This window comes from Toxotes jaculatrix, chromosome 12 (assembly GCF_017976425.1).
Source record: "Toxotes jaculatrix isolate fToxJac2 chromosome 12, fToxJac2.pri, whole genome shotgun sequence".
In the NCBI taxonomy this organism is placed as follows: domain Eukaryota; kingdom Metazoa; phylum Chordata; class Actinopteri; family Toxotidae; genus Toxotes; species Toxotes jaculatrix.
The window spans coordinates 13,503,810-13,530,377 of record NC_054405.1 but is presented as its reverse complement, the minus strand read 5'-3'; the positions used below and the strand labels follow the sequence as shown (position 1 = coordinate 13,530,377).

At 42.9% G+C, this 26,568-nt stretch overlaps 2 protein-coding genes across 5 annotated transcripts; one reads left to right on the top strand and one right to left on the bottom strand.

Annotated features, from left to right (window-relative positions):
- Positions 1 to 939: 939 nt before the first annotated feature.
- Positions 940 to 4,032, top strand: zgc:165604 (uncharacterized protein LOC792578 homolog). The gene is made up of 7 exons (XM_041051974.1): positions 940 to 1,003; positions 1,991 to 2,145; positions 2,548 to 2,614; positions 2,800 to 2,931; positions 3,133 to 3,288; positions 3,585 to 3,707; positions 3,830 to 4,032. The coding sequence occupies exons 1-7, from the start codon at positions 940 to 942 to the stop codon at positions 4,030 to 4,032; spliced, it is 900 nt and encodes a 299-aa protein (XP_040907908.1).
- A 3,228-nt stretch (positions 4,033 to 7,260) lies between these two features.
- LOC121190553 (pecanex-like protein 3) lies at positions 7,261 to 26,294 on the bottom strand. Of its 4 annotated transcripts, none has more exons than XM_041051375.1 (35): positions 25,791 to 26,294; positions 25,384 to 25,592; positions 25,179 to 25,284; positions 24,867 to 24,906; positions 24,592 to 24,687; positions 22,542 to 24,293; positions 20,822 to 20,951; positions 20,290 to 20,459; positions 20,029 to 20,086; positions 19,776 to 19,917; positions 19,467 to 19,624; positions 18,446 to 18,599; positions 17,403 to 17,435; positions 17,135 to 17,306; positions 16,720 to 16,830; positions 16,482 to 16,573; positions 16,213 to 16,322; positions 15,545 to 15,650; positions 15,344 to 15,436; positions 15,076 to 15,226; positions 14,228 to 14,372; positions 13,607 to 13,784; positions 13,315 to 13,423; positions 13,012 to 13,141; positions 12,847 to 12,905; positions 12,537 to 12,752; positions 11,788 to 12,041; positions 11,391 to 11,621; positions 10,770 to 10,873; positions 10,509 to 10,656; positions 10,148 to 10,378; positions 9,630 to 9,904; positions 9,364 to 9,533; positions 8,838 to 9,244; positions 7,261 to 8,267 (listed from the first exon to the last, which is right to left on the bottom strand). In XM_041051375.1, the coding sequence occupies exons 1-35, from the start codon at positions 25,941 to 25,943 to the stop codon at positions 8,115 to 8,117; spliced, it is 6,846 nt and encodes a 2,281-aa protein (XP_040907309.1). In that variant the 5' UTR covers positions 25,944 to 26,294; the 3' UTR covers positions 7,261 to 8,114. The 4 variants fall into 4 exon arrangements, with proteins under 4 accessions (XP_040907309.1, XP_040907310.1, XP_040907312.1 ...); XM_041051376.1 differs by having other exon boundaries at positions 13,607 to 13,781; XM_041051378.1 differs by having other exon boundaries at positions 19,806 to 19,917.
- Between the last annotated feature and the right edge of the window lie 274 nt (positions 26,295 to 26,568).

Below are 26,568 nucleotides of genomic sequence, written 5' to 3'. Positions count from 1 at the left end.
CTCCACATTGCCCATGGCCTCAAAGTTGGATCGCCGCTCAGCCAGAAGCAGCCACACCCAGAAAGAAACAATGAGACATTAATGCATGCATAAGTTTTATTCTACATCAAGCACCAACTATGACTCACACACACTAAACCCACACTGACCCCAGTGCCATCCATATAGTGACAAATACCCACAACTAAGCCTGACAATACTAAAGTATACAATACAGCCTGTGCTTCCAACACTACCTGCTGATGGGCTTCCACACATATACAGTTGTGTCCGGATCACAACTGCATAATGTGCTTCCACATACTAATGCACTGATGCAATAGCCTAGAAATAGCAAAGACAGATAAATGTTTCAGTGACTATCAGAAAATCTTAGCAGCATGAAAATGTTTCAGCTGATTGGATCATCACCTTGTCAGTCAGACAGAAACATATCAGTACAGTCACATGATGCAGTATACAGTTTATGGAGAAAACCTGCAGAGCAAATTTCTGCATCCATGGCAACAAAAGTTGCTCTACATCACATACTGTATGTTGCCCTATGGAAAAATGTCTTGTGCCTAATATGTGTTTTTTTTTTAATAGAGCAGCTGCAGTTCTTTATGTTACACTGATTAGACTACAAGCTGACCCCTATAGCTGCCACTGCTAGAACTTCAAACATTAGCACTTAATAGGACTTTTAAAAAATCCTCCTGTAATCACTCATCTGACAACTTTAGATGAACTGTTCCACAACAGTTTGGAGAAGATTTGATTCTCCAAACAGACAACGAGACAGGATGAGACAGAGATAATAAAGTGAGAGTGAAAATAAAAGGAGGGTGGGGTTGGTTGCATCGCTCAATAGATTAATCATGCATGCCTAGTTTTTTTGGCCAGCACCAGCTTGTGCACAGGGGAGAGAGAGCTGCCTCTCTGTGTTTCCTCTCAGCTATGGGTTCTTCTGGAAGATGGATGCTCTGGATCCTGTGTGTGTGTTTCACCGCTCTGGAGAGTGGTGAGTATGCTTGTCTGCTGTCTTTAAGCTTTTGATACAAATACAGCAAAACAAGATCAACAATATTTTTTCACAGAGTTCAAGTGTTTTGAGGGATTTTGCAAAGCTACAAGATTCTCTCCTTCTTTTCTGTACTTCTTCACGTGGATTTTGGGATTTGTTCATTTTATTGTTCTCTCGGAAATACAAGGATGACAGATCTTAATCTACTGAGTGTAAGACCCACAGTGTTAGATCTGTTTGTGTGTGAGGTTACAAATTCCTTGTACTAAATATACTAAAACTGTCTGCAAAAAAAATTAACAATTTATTTTTTGAAAGACTTTTATTTCTGACTAGAAAAGGAAAATTGTTTTTAATCATTTATAAGAGTTAAGAGCTTCATCAAACTTTATGAGCTGAGAAGTTTATTTGCACTCATTGCACTTTTTCTTAATTGCTTGACTCCAAAATAGCACCTGAAACACATCCCCTTATTCATATTATAGTTATATCCTATTAAACCTATGTTTCTTGAATTGTCTTAAATTTTAAAGATTGTCAATAGACTGACATTTTAGAAACTGGTGATCTACATGGAAACAATGCCGTGAATTGACAGCATGTTTTCATGAACTCTTCCCAGTGAAGTGAGCTGTTGTTCCACTCAGTCTGTGATCGGTTTGGCTCAACCTCAGAGCTGTCAAGTGTAATTAACAACTAATATGCACGCTGAATTCCCATACACACATACACACACACACACACACAAAAGGCCTGGGGATGACAGGGAGGAAGGGGGAAGGGTTCATTATTTCAATAATGAAGGAAGAGAGGGGGCGAACGGTGCAGTCTGCACGTCAGCATAGAAACTAGGGAAGTGAAAAATTTGAAATAACAAAAAAACATGGAGAAATTTAAGAGATAACTCTAAGGCCTTGCATATTACGTGACAGATTTAACTCGTCTCTCTTTTTTTGTACTCTTCTTTCTTGTCATTTGACACAGTTGCACTCAGGGTAACCATGAGGGAAGCCAGTCTGGAGGTGGTCCGAGGGGATTTTGTCATCCTGCCCTGCTCCTTCTTCACCTCCAGCCCTCTCTCCAGGCTCAACGTTATCTGGACTCTGGCTCCCTTCTCCAACCCAGAAACCCCGATACAGGTCTGAATCCCACCACAAACACCTCTCATGCAGCAATAACCTGCAGCCTTACAGACCGATCAGATATTTCAGATATATATCAGGAATTTCATGATAACCACCATGAGTGTAGAGTATGAGCTGGTGAAATATCATCATGAAAAATGTAACCTGCTGCAGGGAGAATAACGGTGAAAGTTCTTCTGAAAGTTGTTCGTTCTTTCACTTTTATGTATTTTTAAAATCGTTCTGATGATTTTAAAACCAATATCCAAAGGGAAATTTTGATGACTCTGATGCAAATGTCCACATTAAACCCACAGTCACAGTAAAAAAAAACCTTCTATCAAACACAGTAAGCCTGTTCTTACTTTTAAGGTCTGAAACTACTTAGTGTGTGTTAACGGCTGCTCTCACTTCCAGGTGATTGTGTATGACCATGGACAGGTGATTGAAGACCCCTCCCTCACTGGCAGGGTGGGTTTTACAGGTATAATTGAAAAATAATTGAAAACCCCTTTTAACTGAATCAAGTTGTATCAACTTTTTTTATTTTATTTTTTTTACTTTAAAATTTTGTGAATACTTGTGTCTTGCATGTTAACTTCGTATTTTTTTTAAATTCCTCAACAACATAATTATTTCATGCAAGCCAAACCCCTTTCATGCTTGCAGGTATTCCCTGGAGTGCGGATATTATCCTGAATGACACACAAGTATCCGATGCGGGTATTTACCGCTGCATGGTCAATAACCCACCTGAGACAGCAGATCCTGGCATAGGAGAACTGGTGCTCAGTGTCCTGGGTAAGTTTGCTCAAAAGGGCAAATAATATCTTACATGCTTTAGTCTCAATTGCTGTCAGTCTCATCAATCAGCTTTGATTTTCAGACGTCACTGACTTACAGTATTCAAAGCTTCTGGTAGATCCTCTGTTAGGTTAGTTTCAGTTTGAAACACGTAACAAGAAAAATTCCTGAAAGAGTGGACTGTTTTTTTTGTTGTAGCGCCACCTTCGCTGCCTGTGTGCCAGTGGGATGGAGATATTGATATGGGAGGAAGTGTCACGTTGTCCTGCTCAGTGGCAGAGGGCATCCCCACTCCAGAGATCCGCTGGGATAAACTGAATCCAGAGGAAATCTCACTTCCCATCAACATGGAGGGTCAGAGCCACACACACGTTTTCAGTTCAAATGACCCTTTGGCAGAATAATCATCTAAGATGGGAGCTTTCATAAATTTGGGAGATTCACAGTCCTGTGATTTTGAGTGGTCAAAATCAAAGCAGCAGAAGCCTGATTTTTATTCCCTAGTTTGGGTTAAGCTAAAAAAAAAAAAAAAAGATCGCAGGATCCTACACTTCCCATGATGCTCTCATACATCTGTTCTCCTTCAAAGTCTTTCTCTTCTCATTAGCTCAGTGCCATTGAAGTGAATGTCCTCTCTTTCTCTCTCCCAGGGGATCTGTCAGGCTCCGTCCAAATTGTCAATGTGTCCTCTCAGACGTCCGGCCTGTATCGCTGCTATGCCACGAACCTCCTGGGAACTGAGAACTGCTATGTCAATCTGTCCATCTACAGCAGTGAGTGCCTCTTTTTTTCACCCATCATCCCTCACTGACTCCTCTCATGGCAGCCACTTAAATGATTTTCTTTCGATTTGTCAAACCCTTGCCATCTTCTCCTGTTGTGTCCTCCCCTGCAGCCCCAGACAGTTCCTCAGGCATCCTGCAGGGTGTGCTGCTGACCTTGTCGATGAGCCTGGTGTTGCTGGCGTTGCTGGTGCTCGTGCTGTGGCTCCATCGCACGGGGCAGGACGGGAGGTGGAGGGAGGGGAAGGAAGAGGAGGAGGGGTGTTACAACGAGATCCGATACACTCCGTCTCTGATGAAGCGCTCGTTTGTTTGATTTCTCAACATCAACTGGAATTAAAAAAGAAAAAAGAAACAATGTTCCAACACAGGTGTCAAACAAAAGACTTTCAGGACTCTTTGTTTCATCTAGATTTTGGATTCTAGAGAATGCTCCCTGCTGTACAGCATCACAAATTCTGAAATAAATGCCCTAGTTCTGATAGGTGTGGTATTTTATTTACATAGAGGAGCTGCAGTTGTGCTGCATATGACACACTTTCAACATGTTCCCCAGTTCCTTCAAAACTAGGAGACTGTTAAAACTACATGATAAAAATGGGGCACTCAGGCTTCCCTGACCAACATGATCTCTGTCTTTGAACAAGCAACGTACTACTGTCCTAACCTCACTGTATAATCTCACCTGAAGAGGTGAGATTCAACTGTTTAGTTGTAAATTATTTATTGCCATAACTTCATAGATTTTTCTGGAGCTCTGCAGGGAGGAGGCTCTTTTCACAGCAGACATTTTGACTTGGGATAGAAGGAAAAGCAGAGGTATTATTAATAAACACTGATAATGTTTCTTTTCTATTCAAGTGTCACATTAACTTGTGACAGTGAGGCAGTGAAGTAGCTGAATGAAATTCAGTTAGTTTTATCATTCAAACCTGTGCTTTTGCTACTGTGATGTCAGAGTTACCTAATAAGAACAGCAATGACAGTGTGTAAATTGTCCCACCCCACAAGGACAGCAAAGACAGAAGAGTTAGGGAGCTGTCAATCAAACACACACAGCGGTTTCATAAGGCAACCTTAGTGAGAACACCTGCATGGGTGGACTATGAGTGTGTAGGGTGCTTTAAACATTTAAACCTGCAGTCTTTTTCACTTGGGTGCAGTGGAAACACGGTTTCTACACATCCAGTAGTTAAAGAGGAACAATAGCATTAATCTGGAGTCGCAGTTGTGTCCACATGTCTAAGAGCTTAGTATTCACTTTTCTTTTAGCTGTTTTTGTGTCCATCAACTCCTGAGGGAAATGTTTGGATCTTCAGCTGCTAAATACTCTATTATGTTTTGCAGGTAGCTGCTAACTTTGTCTTTGTTTCAGTTAAAAAAAAAAAAGAAGAAAAAAGCAGCCTGCTGTGGCTGAAAACGACGCTCTATTTAACTGATTAACTGCAAAGTTCTAATGTATATCTGACTTTGCACTGTAGCTCTACACCCTTTGTTTTAACATTTAAAGGTTAAACATAAGTAAAATTAAGGCTAAAGGCTCAAATTAAGGCAAAAAAAAAAAAAAACAAAAAAACATAGCCAACCAACTGGACAAAGTAAAAAGGAAAATTAAATCACTCAGAGCAGTTGATTTGCAAACAAAGACACAAAAACCTTTAATTTAAATAGGAGGGGAAAAAAAATCACATAAAAAACTGTACAGAACATTAAACACTGCCTTAAAGTTCTTAAATAAAAGACCCCCCTCCCAAAATAGCTAAAATAATAAAACGATAACAAAGTGGGATGGTGTATGATACATTTTGTGCAAAAGAAGTATTAACTGATTCTTCCAAAACTGCACATTTCGGTGTGAAGAGTGCCTCTCTCCACTCAGCTCTGCCCTCTGATGGGTAAACACAAGAGTCCCTCCCCTTAACCTCAACATAGTGTCTTCAATGTAAAAGAACCCAAAATCCAATAATAATAAAATAGATTTATATTTTAAATATATATTTATATACGAAACATGCTGTACATAATTTCAGAGATTAAAAAATCCCTTTTTTACTGACACCCAGGTCTGTCCGTTAACTTGTGCTTTCCTCACTCCTAGCAAAGCAAAAATAATAATAAAAAAAAAAGAAAAGAAAAAAAACAAAAACAAACTCCCTGTTACTTTGGATACATGATGAATGAGGAGAAAAGAAAAACAGAAACCAGCACTGATCAGAAAGTCTGTTTTTCCTGAGTTGAGGATGTTACTAACTTAAAAAAAAGGGGGCCGTTTTCTCCCTTTGGACAAAAAGTCGTCCTGCAGAAGACGTCAGCTTCTTTTCCATTACAGACCCTGAGAACGCTGCCCTCCATTCAAGTTTCCTACAGGGGGAACGCCGCTTCTGCGAGATTATTTGGTGAGAAAACTAGCACATGAAGCGTATCTTCGGATACGACGGTAAATGGCATGGCACATGGTTATTTCAGAATCTTTAAACCACTGCACACAGCTGGGCACACAGGGACAAAGCCACTGGAAATGGAGAAAAATTTAAGGGGCTGAATTTGGTCGGACCGTCAGCTTCTTTTTCTCGTTACGTGATGCACTTCAATCCTCAATCAGTGTTTTCATTTGCTTTTCACAGTGGTGGAACAAAGAGTGCAAGAGTGGGAAAGAAACAAACCTAAAGTGACTTCTCAGGAACACTTCCAGTTCATATTAAATTAAAAAAAAAAAAAAGAAAAAAGACAGCCATTGCTGAGATGATACAAATGTGATGACACCAAACAAATTGAGGGAGGGGTGGGAGTACAGTTGACAGAAGGCAGATTTCCAATTCGATATATCAGCACACCATAAAGACAAACCCCATTAAAGATATCTGTAAGACAATATTAATCAAATAAATATTCCACCTTTGCTTTCAGTATTTATTCAGCTTTGTTTATTTCCAACTAAAACGCTGGATTCAACTGTTGTAGAAACAGCAGTAGTAGTGGGTATATTAGTAGTAGCAGGAGATGCAGAAGCAGTAGTATAGTAATGGGAGGGGCCGTACTGCAGGCAAAGAAAACAGAGCTCCCCACACAAAGCAGCCTGGGTCCCTGCTATTGAGAAAGCCGTCAGCTGACTGGATCTGATCGGAGAGGGCGTTATTGATCGTCATTCCAAAGAAAACAGACTCAGTGCCCCTTGAACACTGAGGAACGTGTGATTCTTCAAGTAAAGTAAAAAAAGAACCAAAAAAGGACATTCCACCAAAAAAAAAAAAAAAAGGCTTTAAAGTTTCTAACACTCCCAGTTTGTAGGTTTGTGATCAACACAATTTTCACAGATTGGAATCACCCTCCGCTTGATCCTGATCCATGGGCACCAGCTCTGTCCGAAGTCATCCCACATCTCTGTGCTGCTAGTCAGATTCAGGACTCGTGTACAAGCCTAAATAGACTGTAAACTAGCGGTAAAAGCACCACATGTTGGCTGGGATGGAGGGGAGTGCTATGTTTTTTTTTTTTTTCTTTGTTTTTGTCCCTGAAACTTGCTCCAAGACAGAACTGTTGAGTGTTGATGTTGTCAGGCACCTCTGTAGGAAACAGGCCAGAGGACAGAAAAGATGACATTTTGGTGGGATGTGTGTGTATGTTTTTTTTTTCCTTGTTGAATATGTGTAATGTGCAGGGGAGAAGAAGTGGAGGCTCCTGAAACTGTTCAATATGTACTGATAAATATTATTTTGACACACGACTGTAGGTCCGGTGAGTGTGGCGGCAGGGTGGGGGACAAAACAAGGCTTATCACGGTTTCCACATATCCTTCACCTGCACATACAGCAACATAATAATCTTTTTTTTTTTTGATTGGTTATGCAAAAAAAAAAAAAAAAAACCAACAAAAAAAAAACCCTGCTGGTGCAGATGTCAAGTGAGAGAAAGTCAGAGGTGATCCTCTATTCTCCAGTATAGAAAAATAAACAATCCTCAAGCAAAATATCCCTTATAATTGCACTGGCCTTTCTGGCCTGTCACTACTGTTACAGCCAAAAGGTTGTCCATAGAGACACCGAGTGCCTTTGTTAAGAACGAGTACATCATCAGGCCTTATGAGTCTTGATGAAAGCTGACTTTGGCTGAAATCATTTAATGATCTGACTTGCATCAGCTCAGCATACGTTTAACTCCTTTGGCTGGGTAGGAGAGGGGTGATGTGTATACAACCAAATCTATCCAGTATTGCAGAGGGCCACTGGAGGATTTGCAAATTGCGGCTGAACTGAGCCATTTGAACAGGGGTTGATGGAATGGAGTGCCGAAGGCTGGAATGAGTCCGGTCTCGAAGCGGGGCAAGGCCCGGTCCAGATTCAACCGCGGTGTGCTTTCGCTGCAGAGAATGTCACTTGGGGGGTCTCTCCCAGTGCAGACTCAGCGCAGGTGCTCAAGTAAAGGCAGCTCTGTGGATTCCTCTCGGGAGGTGGGGGGGTCCGCTGCACTCAGCAGCGTTGGATCCATCGTTTGAGTGGCTCCCAGAGGATCTTGTGTTGGACTGACCTCTTGTAGGGGTGCAGGAGGAGTAGGCTGTAAAAGATAAGACAGATGAAAAAAAATAAAACAAAAACAAAAAATCTTCATCCCAGAAAATCAGAAATAGCATCTTTTTTTTTAAACAAACAAACAAAAAAACAACCACTTGCTGTAATAAAGCTTGCAACATGAATCCAGTAAGCAGGTAAAAGATCTGTAATGCTGGTCATGGTCCCGCCCTAGACTGCGAACAAAATTCTGTTAATGACACATAACTACAGCATCCTAGTAGGGCTGCAACTAATTCCCATTTCTGTTTAATCCACCTACTAATACCGTGAAGCTGGATTTTCTTTGTTGGATAAGAGACAAAAACAGGACTTGGAAAAAACACAGAATGGTCCCCCACCAACACCACAAACTGACACTGTCTGTCCGCAGACAACCTGACATTCACACTCACCTCACGCTGTGATTGGACAGTTGTGTCAAGGTGAGAAAGTAGCCAGAGCTTGAACTCTCTCAGGTGTTTTACAAAAAAGAACAGACCATTCTCTGGGGAGAACATGAACCTGACTAGAGTTACATATGTGTCAACAGTAAACATACTGACAGTCTCCTCACCTGTGTGCGTATGGTCTGAACTGTTCCTCCTTCCCCCTCCACAGCAGCTGGTCCATTAAAGCCCTTCCTGCCTGAAAAACTCCATTTGCCAAAGTGGCTCTCATAGTGTAGTCCACTGCCCTGGCCGAGGCCAGCCCGCTGGCCCACTCTGTGCCCCGAGTTCTCCAAGAGGCTGGCCGGGCAGAAGCGTTCGGGGCCTGGTAGAGGAGGCGGGGCCACAGTGCTGCTGAAGGAGAGCTGGGAGCTGGACAGCTGCTGGCCCAGGAGCCCCTGGATGGAGGACGTACGCTGTAGGGATGTGAGAAGGCCTGCCTCCATCCTGCCCTCAGATTGACTGAGCAAAGCTAATGGAAGAGGTTGGGGGTGGTGAGGCCAGTTCTGGGTTGGACCTACAGGGTTGTCTGTACCTGAAATGCAAGTAAACCCATTTCATGTATACATTTTACATAAAAACTCTATATAAAAAAATGTGCAGCTGTAGCTTTTCAGCAGGCTGAGGACAGCAGTAGTTTCTCTCAGATCTCACCCATGGAGGGCTGGACAGTGGTGATGTGCGGTTGGGGAAGGCTGGAGGCTGGTGTACTCTGGGTGGTGTGAACGGCTGGGTTGGTGGAGATGGAAGTGGAGCCGCCTCCACAGTCTGAGTCTTCGATGTTTCCTCCACTATTACAGCCAGCACCACACCCTTTCTGTAACCTGCAGGGAGGCATGTATTAGAGTTAAGATGTTCCCAGCAGCATTGCCGTCACTGAAAGATTTGTGTGTGTATCACATAAAGTTCAGACCATGTACCTGTCCCAGCTACTGATAAGCCAGGTGTAAATGTTGTGTGGGCTGACGGGTCCTCCCCACACAGACCGGAGCTGGCTGTGCCCCCCTGCGTACGAGGTGGTGAGGGGGGACACATAGATGGGGTAGCCAATGGGCTGGTCGCATGAAGAGTTAATCATATTCCTCAGGGCCTGTTTGGCGTTTTGAATGCTGCCACGCTCTGGGTTACGATTACGCAGGAAAACCAGCTCCTGCTGTTGCCCCGCCCACAGCCCACGCACACACTCTCTGTTCACCTGTGGGGGGCAGCACAAAGACAGGTCAGGAGTGGAGCGCAGAGGCGGGCAGGCTGAATATAAATAACGTAACCATTATCCAGTTAAGAGTGTGAAAACAATCCTGAGCATAAAGTAGTTCAATTTTACAGAAAAATAAGTTTAAATAATCAATAAATTAATACGACAACAAGTTAAATAAGACAGTGATAAAACAAGCCAGAAATAACAAGACACCAAGTAATACACAGGAAGAGATGTCACCTTGATGACTCTGAAGCTGAGGAACCGCTTGTTAAGCATGATGATCTTGTACTCGTCGCTGCCGTCGTCCATGATGTGGCGCAGTGCCAGCAGTGAAGGCATGTTTGCTAGAATAGCGCTGCGCCACACGGGGTCACCCTCGTGTGATATCAACATCTTCTCCTCGTTGGCAGTGATGGCGTCATAAAGGACCATCGGATCCTCATACTCGTCCGGAGATGTAAAGTGATCCTGGAGGGGAACACAGGTTACAGTGTTGGTCTCAGTTCAGTGACAAAGACAGGGCTAGAGCTAGTTTTAGGCTCAGGGCTGCTTTTTTTTTTTTTTTTTTTTTTTGTTATTGTCGTGTGAGAAATGCCACCTGATGCAGTTTGAGCGACATCCGCACTCCTGGAGCCACGACTCGATTCAGCAGGTCCATGTCTGCAAACACCCATTCATCCCTTGGAGACGTGATGCGAAAGTCTCCCTTGAAGAGTGCGTGGAGGCCATAGAGAAACGGCTCCAAGCTGTCAGACAGATAAACAACTATAACTCTTGCATATTGCTGGCACATATGTGGGCAGTGACGGGTGCTATTAGTCACAGTATGAGATGAGGTATTACAGCCTGGTGGTCTTACCTTGCTGACATGCTGTGGGAGGCTGTGCCCAGAGCTCTTCTTCCCAGGATACACAACCCAAAACAGAGGTTGACAAGTGGGGAATCTTTTTCACAAGTAACCGGCTACAACACAATAGAAAAGTTAAGATTAATTATTAAATATTGCATGTTTAATGACTTTTTTTTTTAGAATTTTTATTTTGTACACCATGAAGAACAAAAACCCCAAAGACTAGGCATGGAAAGGGATGGCACTAGCTGTCATATTAAAGATGTGTAGGGCTGAAAGGAGTAACATTTCCAGACAAAACAAGCAGCTCCTGAATTAATTTCATAAAGTTTCATCACCAGATGTAGAGAAATGCAGAACCCCATCTCATCAACTTTCCACATTTTCACATTTCTGTATTCAGTTTCAAAAGGGTGGCACTAATTTCTTGATTTGCAAAGTAATGTTGCAAGTGGTTTTACTTGTATGTTTGGACAAATGTGGGCATGCTACATTTGGTTACAGCTCAGGCAAGGATGAGGATGTGGATAGCTGTAGAAGAAAAAAAAAAAAAAAAAGAAAGAGGAAAAGACAAAAAAAACAACCACGATCCAAGTGAGATTGTGGTGTAAATGTTGGAGAGGGTCTAACCGTTTGACGCCTGCTGTTGCAATACTGAATCCAGTCCAGGTAAACCATGCAGAATGAGGAGGGGGTAATGCCGGAGGCCCTGTGGTCATAGTCCTCATCGATGTTCAGGTTGAAGGTGGGGTCACTGTCTACGTAGTTGGGCCCGAGACAAGGCCGCAGAGCCTCCTGAATGGTCTCATTGGTCAGCCACTCGTCCAGCTTAGAGGATCGACTCACATAGTAGATGATACTCTGTTTGAAGGAACAAACACGATTCAAATGATTTCTGTAGACATACAGAAAAGCAGGCTCATAAAACAGTCTTCAGCGGGGAAAAAAGATGCAAGTCATCATCTCAAGCAGAAAGCATGATCTAAGAACAGGAAGCAAAAAAGAACTCCTCTGATCAGTGGCTTACCTTGACATAGTACGTGATGAGGATCTTCCGAAGGTCGAACACTTGCAACATGGAGGCTGCATTGTTGTCGCTGATGCTGTACCCCTCTAGTACATACTTGGTGGCGGCCACCTCCCACGCCAGCCAGCGCTGTCCAAATGCTGCGTTGAATGACAACATGTGGGGCAGATGTCCAGGTTCACAGCAGCAGCACCCCTCGTCCTCCTCCACCCCCTCTGTGATGGCCTCTACCTCCCTCTGCTGACAGTAGGTGCCTGGACAGATGTGAAGCAGATGAGGATCAGTTGCACAAGTACTTTCCTATATATAGTCATAAAGTATCTGTGACAAATTGATAAAATGTATAATTAACCTGAATTAATATAATTTAATTAAACTATCATTTTAATGGACTACAATAAACATCCTCTCTGTGTGTTTAAAAATCTAAATATCTTAAAATAACTCAGATTTTGTCATTTTAGATTATGATATTTAGGTTTATTTGGGTACAGATGATCAGTACCATTCAGCTTGTACCACTCAGCTTGTTAAATCTTGCAATGTTTTTCAATGTGCACAGTAGCTTGACCTTGTCAGCTGCCACTACTGATTGAGCTACAGCGGCCCAGTCTCTATAAATAAATGCTACTCTGTGAAAACAAATACTCAAATGACATGTTCAAACCAGCAGGTAAACAACAGCAATTAAACTGAGCTCATTCTACAAGCCCCTAAGATTGTCAACCCCATCATCCCCTGCTGCTCACCTCTGAACTCTAGACCCCTCAGCTGGAAGGTGACCAGGCCGTTGCCGATCTCGATGATGTGCACCAGAGCGTTGAGGTAGTCCGAGGCGAGGATGAAGCAGTCGCCTGTGCTGTAGTTGCCCCAGCGGCCCAGCAGCAGGTCTCCACACAGGCTGTGCTGCAGAGATCGTGTCAGGTGCTCGTAGAAAATCGAATTCAGGTTGTTGTCGTCGGCACCTTTAAGAAAAGAAAAGACCGTCACCATAGCTACAGAGCACAAATAAACAGGAGTCAGTTAGAGATGATGCGATGGTGAACATTATGGCATTACCTGGGTTGCGGTCTAACTGAGTGGCAAGTCTGGTGTTAGAATGATCAACCCGCTTGGTGCTGCAAACACGACAGACCGGCATTACAACTCAGCCGAAATACCTTATATTTGGTTTGTACAAAAAGCAGTTTCACACTTGCATTGAGAAATTGATCAAAAACATACTTGTAGTCGCGCTCCCAGAATTTTACAGGTCTGGTGTATGAGGTGACAAACACAGCACTGCCCAGGACAGGATTGAGAGGGGTGGAAAATATGGCAGAAAAGATGGCTTGGACAAACAGCACAGCAGAGTCTGAAGTAACAAAAGTTAAGGATTTGTCATCAACAACATAGCTACTGGTGAAATGTCCTTCATATGATCAAAGTCAAATCCAGATAACTTGTTGTGGAAAGTTATCTGGATTTGACTTGAATTAGAATTTACATTTACATTGCAGTGAGAACATTAAACAAACTGAAGGATACGGGGCACGGCGAAGGGTTGAGCGAAGGCGTGGAAGGCTGAGCCCCAGGTGATCTGCCAGGGGGCGATGTAAGTCAACACAAAGCGAAGCTTGTACAGCAGGTCCCACATCTGAGAATTCACAGGAGAAAACAAAATCCCACTGAGAAAACATGTCACCAGCAGTATTCATGATACTACAGAGGCACAACACATGTCCACCGAGGCTAACAAACTGCATGTCAAGTAGAATAAAGTGAAACAAACTGATATTATTTGTGACCAAACTTCGAAGCTGATACAGCGTGTTCTGACCTTGCTGAAGAGAATGGACATGAAGTAGTAGTCGATTAGGAAGGTCTCTGAGAAGTGTGGATAGTCAAAGTGGAAGAAGAGTGTGGTGAAGCACAGCGTGACGTACTGCTGCGACGGGGCGCAGAAGGCCGAACGCAGTAGCTTCATGCCTGCTACTGAGATGAAGAGAGCTCGGCTGCTGGAGACGTCAAGAAAGACAGAGAGAGAGAGAGAATCAGTGTCACACACTGACATACACGGCTAACACCATGAAGTAAAGGAATGTTATGAGACCTCCAAACCCAGATGCAAGCAGTTGTCTGCATGTGCTACAATTCAACTGAAAATGTATTCACCTTTACAAAGACTACTGCACAGACTGGCTGGTTTACAGGTTGAAGAAGAGAAAAAAAAGGGGGGGGGGGGGGGGGGGCTTGAGGGAATATATTTTCTGTATCCTGTGCTACTGAGCACACCTTGCAGAAAGCAATACGCCTGGGGGTGGTTTGGCATGTCTATTAATTTTATGTTCTACAGTTCCAACACACAGCTAACAGTACATATCTCCAGGGAGCAGAGCTGGAGAACACTGTAATGTATGGACGTGAAATAGTGTAGGAGACAGAATGAGGAAAGGCTTACTAGATGTCCAGCTCTTTGTGGTTCTGGCCCACAGTTCGAGCTTCTGTCGTTAGGGAGTTAAGCACCACAGCTGGGTAGATGAAATACTTCTCCACGCACTGGAGCCACGCATACAGCTTCTCAAACCACATTAACTGAGCAGCATCTGGGGCAAACAGAAAGAAGAAGAAAAAAAAAAGATCTTACACACTTCTTGTGAAAATCCACAGCCCAAACTCTAGTTTTCTCCCTAAAGCTTTTTGCGGCTGTGAAAGAAATCTGGCAGAAAATTATTTAAACTGAAAAAAAAAAGTTGAAAAGATGTTTACACAATGGGTGGTGTGGTGTACTATTTCTAACATCCATAACAGTTATCAAATACTGGAAATGGATCTGCTCAGGATGATATATGATGCCTGGAAGGAAGATGTACAGGAGGGCGCAGGCTGCACCATCATGTATGCAGTGTGAAGTTACTTTACACTGCCAAACCTGCCTTAAGATGGAGGAAATAAAATTCTATTGTTGCTTGTTCAGTTTTAATTCAGCTACTTAAGCAGTAGTGCTGATTTATTGATTCTTAGTCTGTCAGTGTTACTCCGAATACTCACCTTTTTAATTGTTTAAAAATAATTACACAGTTTAGTAATGTTGCACTCTATAAAGCTCCTAAGGAGATGTTTGAGGTTTAGCGTTTGAACGCTACAAGAGCACTTCAACTAGAGATCTTACTGTTTTTCATTTACCCCATGCAGCTTTTTCCAGTGGGGATACTTATAATGTGCCAATTCATAGTAGGTTTTCTTCTTTCTTCCACGTACATGTTTCTGTTTATATGAGCAAACATAAAAGAGAAATCAGACACTCACCTCGGACCTCAAACTGACTGTACTCTCTGGAGCGAAGAACAGGGTGAGCCAGGCAGAACCACGGCAGCTGTTTGCGGAGCTGCGGCAGGAGATAGTGTGTAATGAAGCCTACGACTCCGGCCAGGATGTACAAGACAAAGCTAAGAGCAGGCTGTGGATCAAGAGCGAAAAGAGCAAAATTAGCATGAAATGTATACGGCCATTTGTCAGTGAAATCCTGTGAGAAATGTGTTGTAAGAATAGGATAATAAACCCCGCTCCAACTAACTTGTAGAGCGATGAAAACTGTGCTGGCACTGATGGCAAAGGTAATCACAGCCATGAGGGGACACATGACGAGGTCTGAATGAAGAATCTCTTTCTACAAAGACAAAGTGAGAAAGCACAGGGGTATGACTTTAATATTAATGACACTGAAATCAAAAGTCAACTTGCCAGTCTGTGCAGGAAAGTGTGGTGTGATCTTTACCACAGAGTTACGAAGCTTGTCAGGAAGAGGGTCCTTGATCTCCACAGGGGGTTCTTCTGGTGTTCGGTTCTCCAGCTCAGGGAATAATTTAGACCGGACCAGTGACCTGATGTAAGCGGTAAAATAAAAAAGAACGTACAAAAAGAAGGATGAGGCAGCGTAGTGAAAGCAGTATGTCAGCAGTGACCTCTCATCACTATCTACGCAGGATGCATTCATGCTCTCTCCTGTGTGTAGGTTACTTGTGTTTTGGCAGTACTCAGAACACAAAACACAATCTGTTTAGTTATATATGTAAAACAGCAGAAAACAGACTTAGAGCCTAAAATTGCACTTCAGGTAACACTTACATGTGTAAAGCACAAGTAAAAGACAACAAGTTGCACAGCCTACGTAAACAGTAGTGCTGATTAAAATAGTTATTTTGTCAGACCAACTGTCTGAAAACCTCATCTGAAATGCTTCCTGTGTAGAGAAAACATGAGACGCTATTTCAAAAGTAAGGGGAAAAAAATAATTAAAACAAGAACAGGTCTAACACTAAACATTTTAATGAGAATTTCTTTTTTTGCAAAATGTGCAAAAATAAAAATATACACTGCATGTCACGTTGAAGACGTTCAATGACATCTTAGGCCATGATTGATAATGTGAAGCCATATACTAACCACAGGATGGTGGGATCACTGCTTTGGCGGCTGAGGTGGTAGGACAAGGCCAGAAGTAGGCCACAAAACACAGAGAACAGTACTGGCACATGGGCATCCCCCCACGGTGCCTGATGAAAAAGAAAGAAAGAATAAAAAAAAGAAAAAGAGTAAACAAAACAATATTAAATTAAGGTCTGTCCATATAAAATCCTACTCTGACCAGAAGCTCTAAACCTGAAACACCAAAGCACCCCTACTTTCATGTACAGTGCCTCTGTTCCACTTACGTTGATAGCACCAAGACAAAATCCATACAGCAGAGCAGCCACCAACATGCTGCGTATGAGGCTGAACAGAGATGAGAGGGGGCTGGTAGTGGCTGAGGAAAGAGACACAGTGAGAGAAAATCAGGAAGAACCAAAACACAGCTAATCATGTTTCTAAAGTGGTCAGATGTTTTAACACTTCCTTATTTTCTTGACGAGGTATTACATCATCATCCTGTTTGTGTAGACATGTTCTTACCAGTTCCACCAAAAATGTGCATGTCGATCTGCTCCAGCAGACACATCACAAAGGTATTGACCTGAGGTAGCAACCCAAACAGGAAAATGACCGGGAAACACAAGGCAAACACTGTCGGACAAAAGAGGAAAACATGTTCAGGAAAATGTGAAGATGGTGGACATAAACCACAGACACAAAACAAGACACATGAATGTTTATTAACTTGGTGAACCTTTAGAATTTTCTCTACCAAGTTTAAACCCATGAATCCATCCCATTCATTATGAACATGTATGACTGATTTATGGCTATTCTCTTATTAAATTACCACTTCAGTATAAAAACAGACACAGGGTGTTCACAATCCTAGTGTGAGTGGTAACCTGGGCACCTTGTACAATGCTGATGTAACCAGTCATGTATAAAAACTAACCAATGAGCATATCCCTGACACAGAGCAGGAAGTGTCCAGAGAAGAAGGTGACACCATAGAGGGAGAAGGGTTGCAGGCTTCCAGAGCGCCCAGATAGGTCAAAGATCCAGATCATCACACAGCACAAGCAGAAGTAGACCGGCCGACTGTACACAATGATCCAGTTATGGCCCTTTAAAATAACAGACAAAAAGACACAGTCACAAAAGTCACACTTCCACGATGAGAACGAGGAGAAATGTCATACAAAGATGAAACCAGTACTCACGTGCATGGGAGAAGCTGCATCTGGTTGTACACTCTAAATAAAACGAAGAAAAAACAAAGGAGAGGGAATTTAGGCTTCACAGGTTTTACATATATTTTGCATAAAACACAGAAATGAGATAATAAGATAATTTGATTCTTATACTGCACTGTACGCTGTAAACCCCCCCAAAAAAAACTGTGGCTTAAATACTGCATGGAAAAGATACATTTAACACTTTAAAACTATGAATTAAGCCTGATTTTTTAACCTAAATCCATCTTCCCAAACCAGAACTGAGCAGAATTTTTGCCAGACGGGTTCTAGTTTCATGTTCAGTGTGACGGGGGTGTCGCAGTGCCTGATTAATTGCCAGGAAGATCAACAATCTGGCTGCTGAATGATCAGATGGATTTCTGGCATATCTGAAATTTTGGTCAGCTCTCTTGTGGTCTGAGCAGTTCCGCGACCAGATTTCCCACATGGCTGCTGTTAAACGATGGGTTGTAAACCAAAATGAGCTGGTCTTAATATTATTAGAGCAGTATTTTACATCGTGTTGCTACTGTATCCTTCACAGAGGCTGTGCTGTGATACAAATAAAGCAGAACTTCATTTCGAAAACAGAAAGCCAACATTGTCTCCAGACATCTTCGCAGCCATCTGTAGGTCTGTTTTGTTTTTTTTCTTCTCGCTTCCCATTCAAAGTAGAATAGCACAAAGTGGCAGTGTCTGTCTCTAATTTGTCAATATTTTGGAGGATGCAGACATCTTGTTGGAATAAAACATTACTGTCATTGTCACGATTGAAAATCAAAATTGATTTGGGTTCTTTTGTTTAGTTCAGAGTGAGCATCCCTCGTTTTGGCCGGTCGATCAAACTGTACAGTGTGAGCATGGAGGTTGAGTGTTTTGGTCGTGGACAAAAGGCGACTGAAACTGGCCATCTAAAGATATTTGTAACAGAAACAAGATCAATAAATATTCAATTTAAAAAACAAAACAACAACAAACGAAAATGAAAAGCGAAACCCATTTTGCTAATGAAATCGAAGGTGAGGTACCTTCAGTAAGGAGTACTGGCAGCTAGCAATGACCAGGCAGAACTGGAAGACCCAGATGTCCCTGAAAAAGCCCTGGAGCAACAGTAGGAACCCCAGGAAGGCCACCAGACTGGCCAGCACCACAGCAAACACGTTCTCTCCCACGCGGCGGTTCCTGGCAACAGAATTCAGAGAAAATCAACATTTGGAAAACTTGTCAATCATGTCTTCACTCCACTGTCTCATTGCCCTCTATATACATATCATGCTACTTGATAAAGGTAATTAACGTGAAATGAAAACTACTGGGGCGTGTAATATGTTTTTAACACACCTTGATTAAAATAAGCCATTATACTGTTGGGCATCAGGCACATGGTAATAAAGGGACTCTGGGCTTTGTTTAATTAGTAAAACATTGGTGCTGCACAATTGTACTGTGCTGTAGAATCACAAAGCCACATCCAAACCAGAGTATTAAAATGCATCCTGCAGAAGAAAATGTTATATTTACAAGAGTAAACATTATCGTAATCCCGTTTCTGTTTTCTGCCTTTATCTTCAAGAGTTCTTGATAAACAGCTGTGTCTCATCACAGATAACCACTTTAGCATCAATGATCGGCTGCCTGTTCTCAGAAGCACTGTGGTTTCAATTGCACTGTGAAGTCAAAACCATGAAACGAATAGTCGTGCATGACCATGTGACTGGTTTGGATTTGGAACAGTCTTTGTGCACCTGTTTCACAGAAAATGACTTGCTGCTTGCTTTGCACACACTTCAAATATTTACTTGAAATGCACCACTGATAGTTCCCTTTCTAGCCTGGAGTTTTTTTTTATGAAATGACACAAAGATGCACAAAAGATAGAAAAAAATGGGGAAAATAAGATTAAACACACAAATGCACACATACATTATTCATTGCATGTCAGTCACTCATGTCGTGGACAGCTGAGTACAAAAGACTTTGCTTTGGTTTGAAGAACGAGGTAGAACAAACAGGCTATCATCCCTCGTCTGCTCCAACAGCCTGGCTTACCTGTCCAATAAGGCCAGAAGAGCCAGTCGATCATATCGAACCCTCAGCCACTTCCCGGGCAGCACCCAAAAGCGATAATACTGTTTGGGTTTGGCTTTCTCCTCAATCATCAGAGTGTTTTCCTGGGACTCTTGTAGAGACTCGTGATCCAGATCAAACTAAAGATGAGGTGAGAAACAGGTGATGAATTCAGAGGAGGAATTGAAAAAGGACAATCTGTGATAGTTTACTCTGAGGTACAGTCCAGATTTCTTTGTATGACATTCAACCTAAGATAATCTGCCACAACAAACATCAAAGACTGCTAACCTCAGGCATTTCCAGAGGCACCCTGCGCACCTGCATGCCCTGTAAAACCACAGGTCTGGGCTGGAGCATGGTCAAGACTGGTGCGCCTTCCTGGACCTCAGTGGAGGTGAAGCTTGAGGACTGGGACTGCCTCTCCCTTTCCCTGCAAGCGTGAAATTTCACAACATTAATTGGAACTTTTAGTCATGGCTTTCTAATAGCAAATGAACTCTTATAGTCTTAAAAAAAAGGGATATAAAACTTTAGAACTTACTGAACGGGGTCCTCATAGCCGCCTCCAGCAGGTCCAAACGTGTAGGACCTCTTCACTCCTGTTACACAACAGAAAGAGGAATGAAATGGAATACTTTCAACAGGGAATAACCCGTAGACAAAGCAGAGGAACTAACAGATGATACATTGGTGCATTATTTTAACTCCATTAATTCAAAACAAAACATTTAACTCTCAACATGAAAGCAACTAACTATATTCCCCAAAATGCTGAACAACTCCTTTAAAGCCCCTGACTCACCACTCTCATCATAGAAATAGTGCACCGCTCCCTCTGACGTGTCGTCAAAGGTGGAGGCCTCGTGGATGCCGCTGCGGGGCAGTAGGAGCGAGGAGGCAAACTGTAAGGCTGAGGGAAGCGTGCGAGTCCGTGAATGAGAGGAGGTCCGAGCCCGCTGAAGGTCCTGCAGGCTATAGGAACAAAAAAAAAAATGCTGAAAAATATTGTCAAACATCAGCTTTAACATGTAATTTTGGCAGTGTTAAGCCTAAGGTCAATCAGTTCTACTGAAGCTGGTATGTTCCCTGAGTGGTCGTTTCAAATAATTAATGTGTTATCATTAATTTCTCTGAAACTTGCTCAGAATATTAATTTTATGGCAAATCCCCAGAAATATTTCCCCAAACAGCAATTTTTATTAGGATCATTAATTCTTACATTCATTAGACTGTAAACTTGCCGTGAACTTTGATCAGATATTGGAGAAATTAAAGGCACAGTTGAGGCAAGGCATCAGCTACAGCCTTCACCCAGGTGTGTTTACTCGACTAACCTGGGAGGGGATCCCATGGTGGATGGGGGTGGTGTAGGGTTGCTCCCAGCATTGTGTCTCCTGCGGATGGCCTGGGTCCTCTTTACACTGCTGACTGAGTCGTGTTTGCCCCCATCCTCGGGAGCCATGGCTGTCGAAGGGTTATCAGTTACATCAATGCCACGGTTTACCTTACAGTGTCAGTGTACACCACGCAAGGCACCATTTGCATCAAAAATGGACTCCAATATGTAACATTAGCCTGTCACTGAATTTTCCTGTTACCTTTATATAGTTCTGCAAACCAGAAATGGTCAAATACACTGAACTACTACTGAAACTGAAATGTTATGTCTTAAAGTGAACAAAGCTTAACAATTAATCAAACTCTGTTTCTTCTGCATTTATCCAGGCATGGAAAACCCCACAGAGTTCCTGTTAAAAACAAGAATGAAGCTTAATGAGGCATTAATGTTGGTGATCATTTGTAGTGTAAAAAGAATAAGCTCCATTAGTGTTTGTCTCAAATAATTAGTTGTTAAAGTACATTAGCCAAAGATTTTAATCAATATATTTCAGGTAGCCCAGGAAACTGGTTACTGAAGGTGGTCGGTGAGACTGCCCTTTAAGAATAATTTCATTTTTCATCAAAGTGTATTAATTCTGATATGAGTAAAGGCGTCTACACTATAACACAAGGCAGGATACCCTGACACCAATATATATTGTGTTGTCTCTTCTATTTACCGTAACTTGTTGCTTTCCCCCAATGATCTATTTTCCTTCCTAGGTTTTCACTCATTTTTTTTTTTTAATTTAAGGTTATTACTCACGTTTGTCTGATGCCAACACATAACGAAATATGAGTAATGTCTGGAGTAGCAAGGCAGCTCTTTGTCTTGATCATGATTTCTGAATTTATTTCATGGTTTCTAAACTACAAGGCTGAGTCACAAATATAGAGGTAAGCACTGATCTGCGGTCATTAAATGAGGGGTTTACTTTCACATTAGTGACTCAGATTAACCTTGAAAAGACAGTGACTGTAAATCACATTCTTTCAAACAATTATATTTGTTCAGAGTTGAGGTTTGCCAGGGAGCGAATTTCAATATGATACAATACGATTATATGTAAATACTGTTCACAACTTCAGTAAATGTTATCCTTCCTTAGTTGACACTATCTTATCATTTCGTAGATTAAATTACAAAAACATACTTTTCAGTTTGGAAGTTGTATATAATTTTCAAATGTATGCCTTCCAATTTAAATGAAGGTAATTTTGCCAATTTTTGATATATATTCACCATCTAACCCTTTATTTTTTCGAAATAATGCTGATGACAAGGGTACACTGGAAACAGAGGTAGTGCGATTCATAAAGTGTTCAAGAGAAAGCTTAAGTTGCTAACCTTTTTTGACAATTCATAATATGGTAAAATACTGCTAAAATAAGGGACTTGTTTTCTATGGCATTAACTTGTGTGTAGATTAAATAAAATACCAGGTAACATATTTTTTTTTTTTTTTTAAATCAGTGGATGCCTGTGGATGCCTTACAACTTGGCTTCATATCCGAGGTTCTCCTGGCTGGCTATTTTTCTTAATCAGATGGAGACTCCGAAACATATTGAAAACAATGCTGCATACCAAGATTCTCCCACCACCTGCACTGAAAACTAGAACAGGATATGGCTAAAATACAAATTCTGCACAACTGATTATTACACCAACTCACCTCCTCCCACAGCTCCCTCTTCAACCAGCTCTCCTGCCCTCCAGCCCATCTGGTTGCCAGTCCAAGAGCCTCCAAGAGAGTCCAGCCGATGATGGTGAGTTCCAGGGAAGCCATCTGTATGAATAGTGCGGGCTTCCAGATCAGACTTAGAGATGGTGAGAGTCCGAGGTGCAGGGGTGGAGGTGGAGGGCATTGTAAGCAGAGTAGAAGGCAGAGCTGCCGTGTTGCTCTGGCTTCCACCTGCCCCATCCATACTTAGCACTCTCGCATGAGTCTTAGCACTAGCTGTGCTAGAGGAGCGCTGAGCAGCACGAGAATGAGAAGGGCCAGCAGTTTCAGGTAAATCCCCTTCTCTTGGAGTGGGCAGTTGAGCAGCAGGGGGCAGTGGGGATGTAATGCCAGTGTTAGCGAGGTCTGGGGAGTAGCAGGAGGTAGAGGAACTTGAGTCGTCATCATCGTCGTCGTCGTCGTCGTCAGAGCTGTACCGGCGCTGAGAGCCCAGACTAGAACCGGCGCTCATGTCGCTGCCATCATCCTCGTCGCTAGAATCCTCAAATAAGCTTTCACTGTATGCCTTGGCACCCAGTCGGTTGCGCACTGGGATGTAATCTCTGTGTTGTCTATGATTGTGATGACGCCTGTAAGAGCCACAGTCAAAACTACTGCTTCCTGCTCCCACTCGCCTTCGTGGAGCTTTCCGTCGGCCTGGCCTGTGCCCCACACTACTGCCGCTGGCCCGCAGCAGCTTTAAGTCTTTAGGGCGCACAACCTGCTGGGCTTGCAGAGCAGGCTGGTCAGACAGTAAGAAGGGGGTAGAGGATATGGGCAAAGCAGGCTCAGAACACACTAGACCCAGGGCCAGCCCTGAGGGCACTGAATTGGCCTGCCGAGGTGGGGGTAGAGGAGGAACTGGGACACTTCTGTCTAAATCACAAACATCTGAGTGGCCACTACTTGAAGGGGAAGAGTTCTGGAGAGGAGGGGGCTGTGCAATTTCAGAAGGTACAAGGGGTAAATCCTCTCCTTCAACAAGTGTCCTGTCTAGCCCTTGGCTGAGGGAGAACTCTTTGGAAGGGGAGCGCAGTAACACACTGTCTGACAGGTTGTCTGTATCACTGCCACCCTGTTCTGCTGGATCCTCTGTGGGCTCAGGGACGTTAGAGCCTGTCGCTTTTGCTGAGGCAGACGACTGTCCATCTGTAGGCCGTGGCTGGCTGAATGAAGGGCTTTCCAGCTGAGTGGAATCAGTTTTTTCACTGCGATAACTGCTAACAGTACTCAGTGTCTCACGGTCTGTGGTGGCTCCACCTGCACTGAAACAGCTGTCCGTGGATCCGGCAGCTAGTGCCACCCCACTGCGGCTGCCCGGGTGCTCAGTCCCAGGTGCAAACGCCACGGGGTCAAGGCCCAAACCCAAGAGATTTTCACTCAGCTCCTCGCTTAAGCTGCTCTTTATAAGGGGGCTAAGGGGAGTATCCCCCAAGCTCTCAGATTCAGCAGAGGGGCCAAGGGGAGAATAAGCCCCCAGCCCATTGTCCTCAGGACTCCGTTGAGACATCTGTTCTGGTAACTCCTCCACTTCCTGCACCTGTTCTTTCTCACCTCCATCTTCTTGACTGGAGGGTGAAGGTGGGATAGACAAGCAGTCTCCAGGTTCTCCAAACCCAGCTGACACTCCAGATACTCCCATAAGACCTGGGAAATCACCTCCCAGACCGGCTGCAATGCAGGACTGGACCACACTGGGGGCCCCTGTACAGTAAGACAGACCAACACAAAATTGACAATCACTTTGGCAGACTGTAACAGATACGTTTTAAATTCTGCTTCTAAGGACCAACAGTTTTACCTCTTTATTATAAATTTTGGATGTATGCACTCCCATTCATCCCAACAGACAGAAGTAAGAGCTAACAGCCTCCAATGGAATGTGTAAAGTATTGGTATGCTTATTGCCTGGGCTACTGAACGTGAGTTTTCATACAGACAGGCATTAGACGTTTAGTTTGCATGATGCTTGTTTCTGGTCAGTGATCAGGAGCAGACTTACTAATGGTGTCCTGGGAACTCTGGCGTAGGATCTCACGGTGAGCTGATGTAACAATCACATTATTGCTTCCTTGTTCCCGCATTAGCTCTCTGATATCTGAGGTAAAAAGAAAGAAGTCACGATAAAAAGCAAAAGTGCATATTCAACTCACAGTGATCTGGCACACATATTTAACTGTGTAAGGAAAGTATACACAAAGACTGCATATAGTACTGTTTAAAATAAAAACCTGTCAATTCTGATATGCAGTGGTGGCACAGAATTCATTTATTTACCCTTAGTGCGCCCCGTATCTTCCAGCTGGGGCAAGAACTCCTGAAAAATAAGAACAAAAAAAATAAATAAAACAAATTTGGAAAATGCAGTTAATCAAAATATATACCCACTAACCACCAGCACAAGGCTAACCAACGTCAGCATATGTTTAAAATTCCATTACAACATTTGGATCTAATGAAAACTTTTGCCCAGCAGACAGGCGGGGGAACTCAAAAAATTAAACATTTTCACTAACAAGTGGAACTGGTGTAATAATGGAGGGAGAAGAAAGAAGACTGTATGCAACTCTAAAATATGGTAAGCCTCACCGACACCTGGTTTAATCCAAACAGCGAGTGCTGGGAGCTACAGCGCACCGGGGGTGTTGAGTTGACCTTCCGAAAAACTGTCATCTCTACACCAACATGACTATCCCTGTGAAGAAGTTAAACATAAAATTAAAAGGATTCAGCATTTCACAGTGTTGTGATTTCATACGTTTTCTCCAAAAGTAGTCAGAAAATGTCCTCTTACCTGTGTTGATTCCCATCGTGAACACCTGAACCTTCATCTCCTTCTTCTGTCCTTGGGGCTTCAGCTGTGAGTGAGGCTTGCTTCTTCTCTACAATCTCCCCAAGGTCAAACATAGCATGAAGCCGGTAGTTCACCACCTTAATGGCTGTGAAAAAGACTGCCACCACAGCAGAGTAGACGCCTGCTACCACCAAGCTAGGAGGAAGAGCCTAAGAGGTAGTGAAAACACAATGAAAGCAAATGAGACTAAATACAGAAATTGTCCACTGAAGTCCAAAGGTACAGCTGCAACCCAGGTCTCATCAATTCTGCTCAATAACATTGTTTATAGGAATATATGCCAGAATTTAGTGGTTCCTTAATTTATTATTTATTTTATCATAACCTGCTGATGCTAATGTGCTTACCATGTACAGCAGAAAGGGGAAGGCCAGAAGAAATATCCAAAGGTAGAGGTGGAAGCAGTTGGAGAACGTGCTCTGATGGGGGTCCACATACCAGCCTCCTGTGAGTGAAGCCCACACACCCTGCCGCAATATCTGAAGAGCCTGGGAACCCATCTCCACCTTCCGGTTCAACCAAAAGCTGAAATGCTTCCTCCAAGGCTGTAGCTCAAAAAACTGTGCAGCAGTTCGAGCCACAGTATCTTTTGTCTACGATGGCACTTCCATTGGGGATGGCAGGTCAACCAAGACTGTTTCATCAAGGACAATAGTTCTGTGTCTTGGATATGTATATTTCAGTTGAGGTCAAGAATCCTTGCATATTCTTGTGCCAGTATGTGCTCCCTCCCTGCACCGATGTTGCCACACTCTAGCCTAATCCTTGTTGGGTAATCAGGAGAGTGACTTTTTGGCACATTGGTAACCCACTGAATGTATGAAAGAACATTCATCTGCAAGAAAGATCAAAACTGGTTTGTTTCCTTATATGAAGCTATGTTGCAAACATCGCATTCAGTGGGGGAAAAACGAATGCCAAGCAATAACCCATTCATGAAATTACACTGAAAAATCACAGAACATGTTTAACTGTTGTAAAAATCTGTCAGCTGTCCACATGTACAGATCAGCTGTGGAGATGAGCACCTTCACATGTCTTTCTAGTCTGTTTCACTTTAATTACTTCCTTAAATTCCACCTGTTTATGGAACTATATAAATTCATCTTTGTTTCCAGTTGGTCT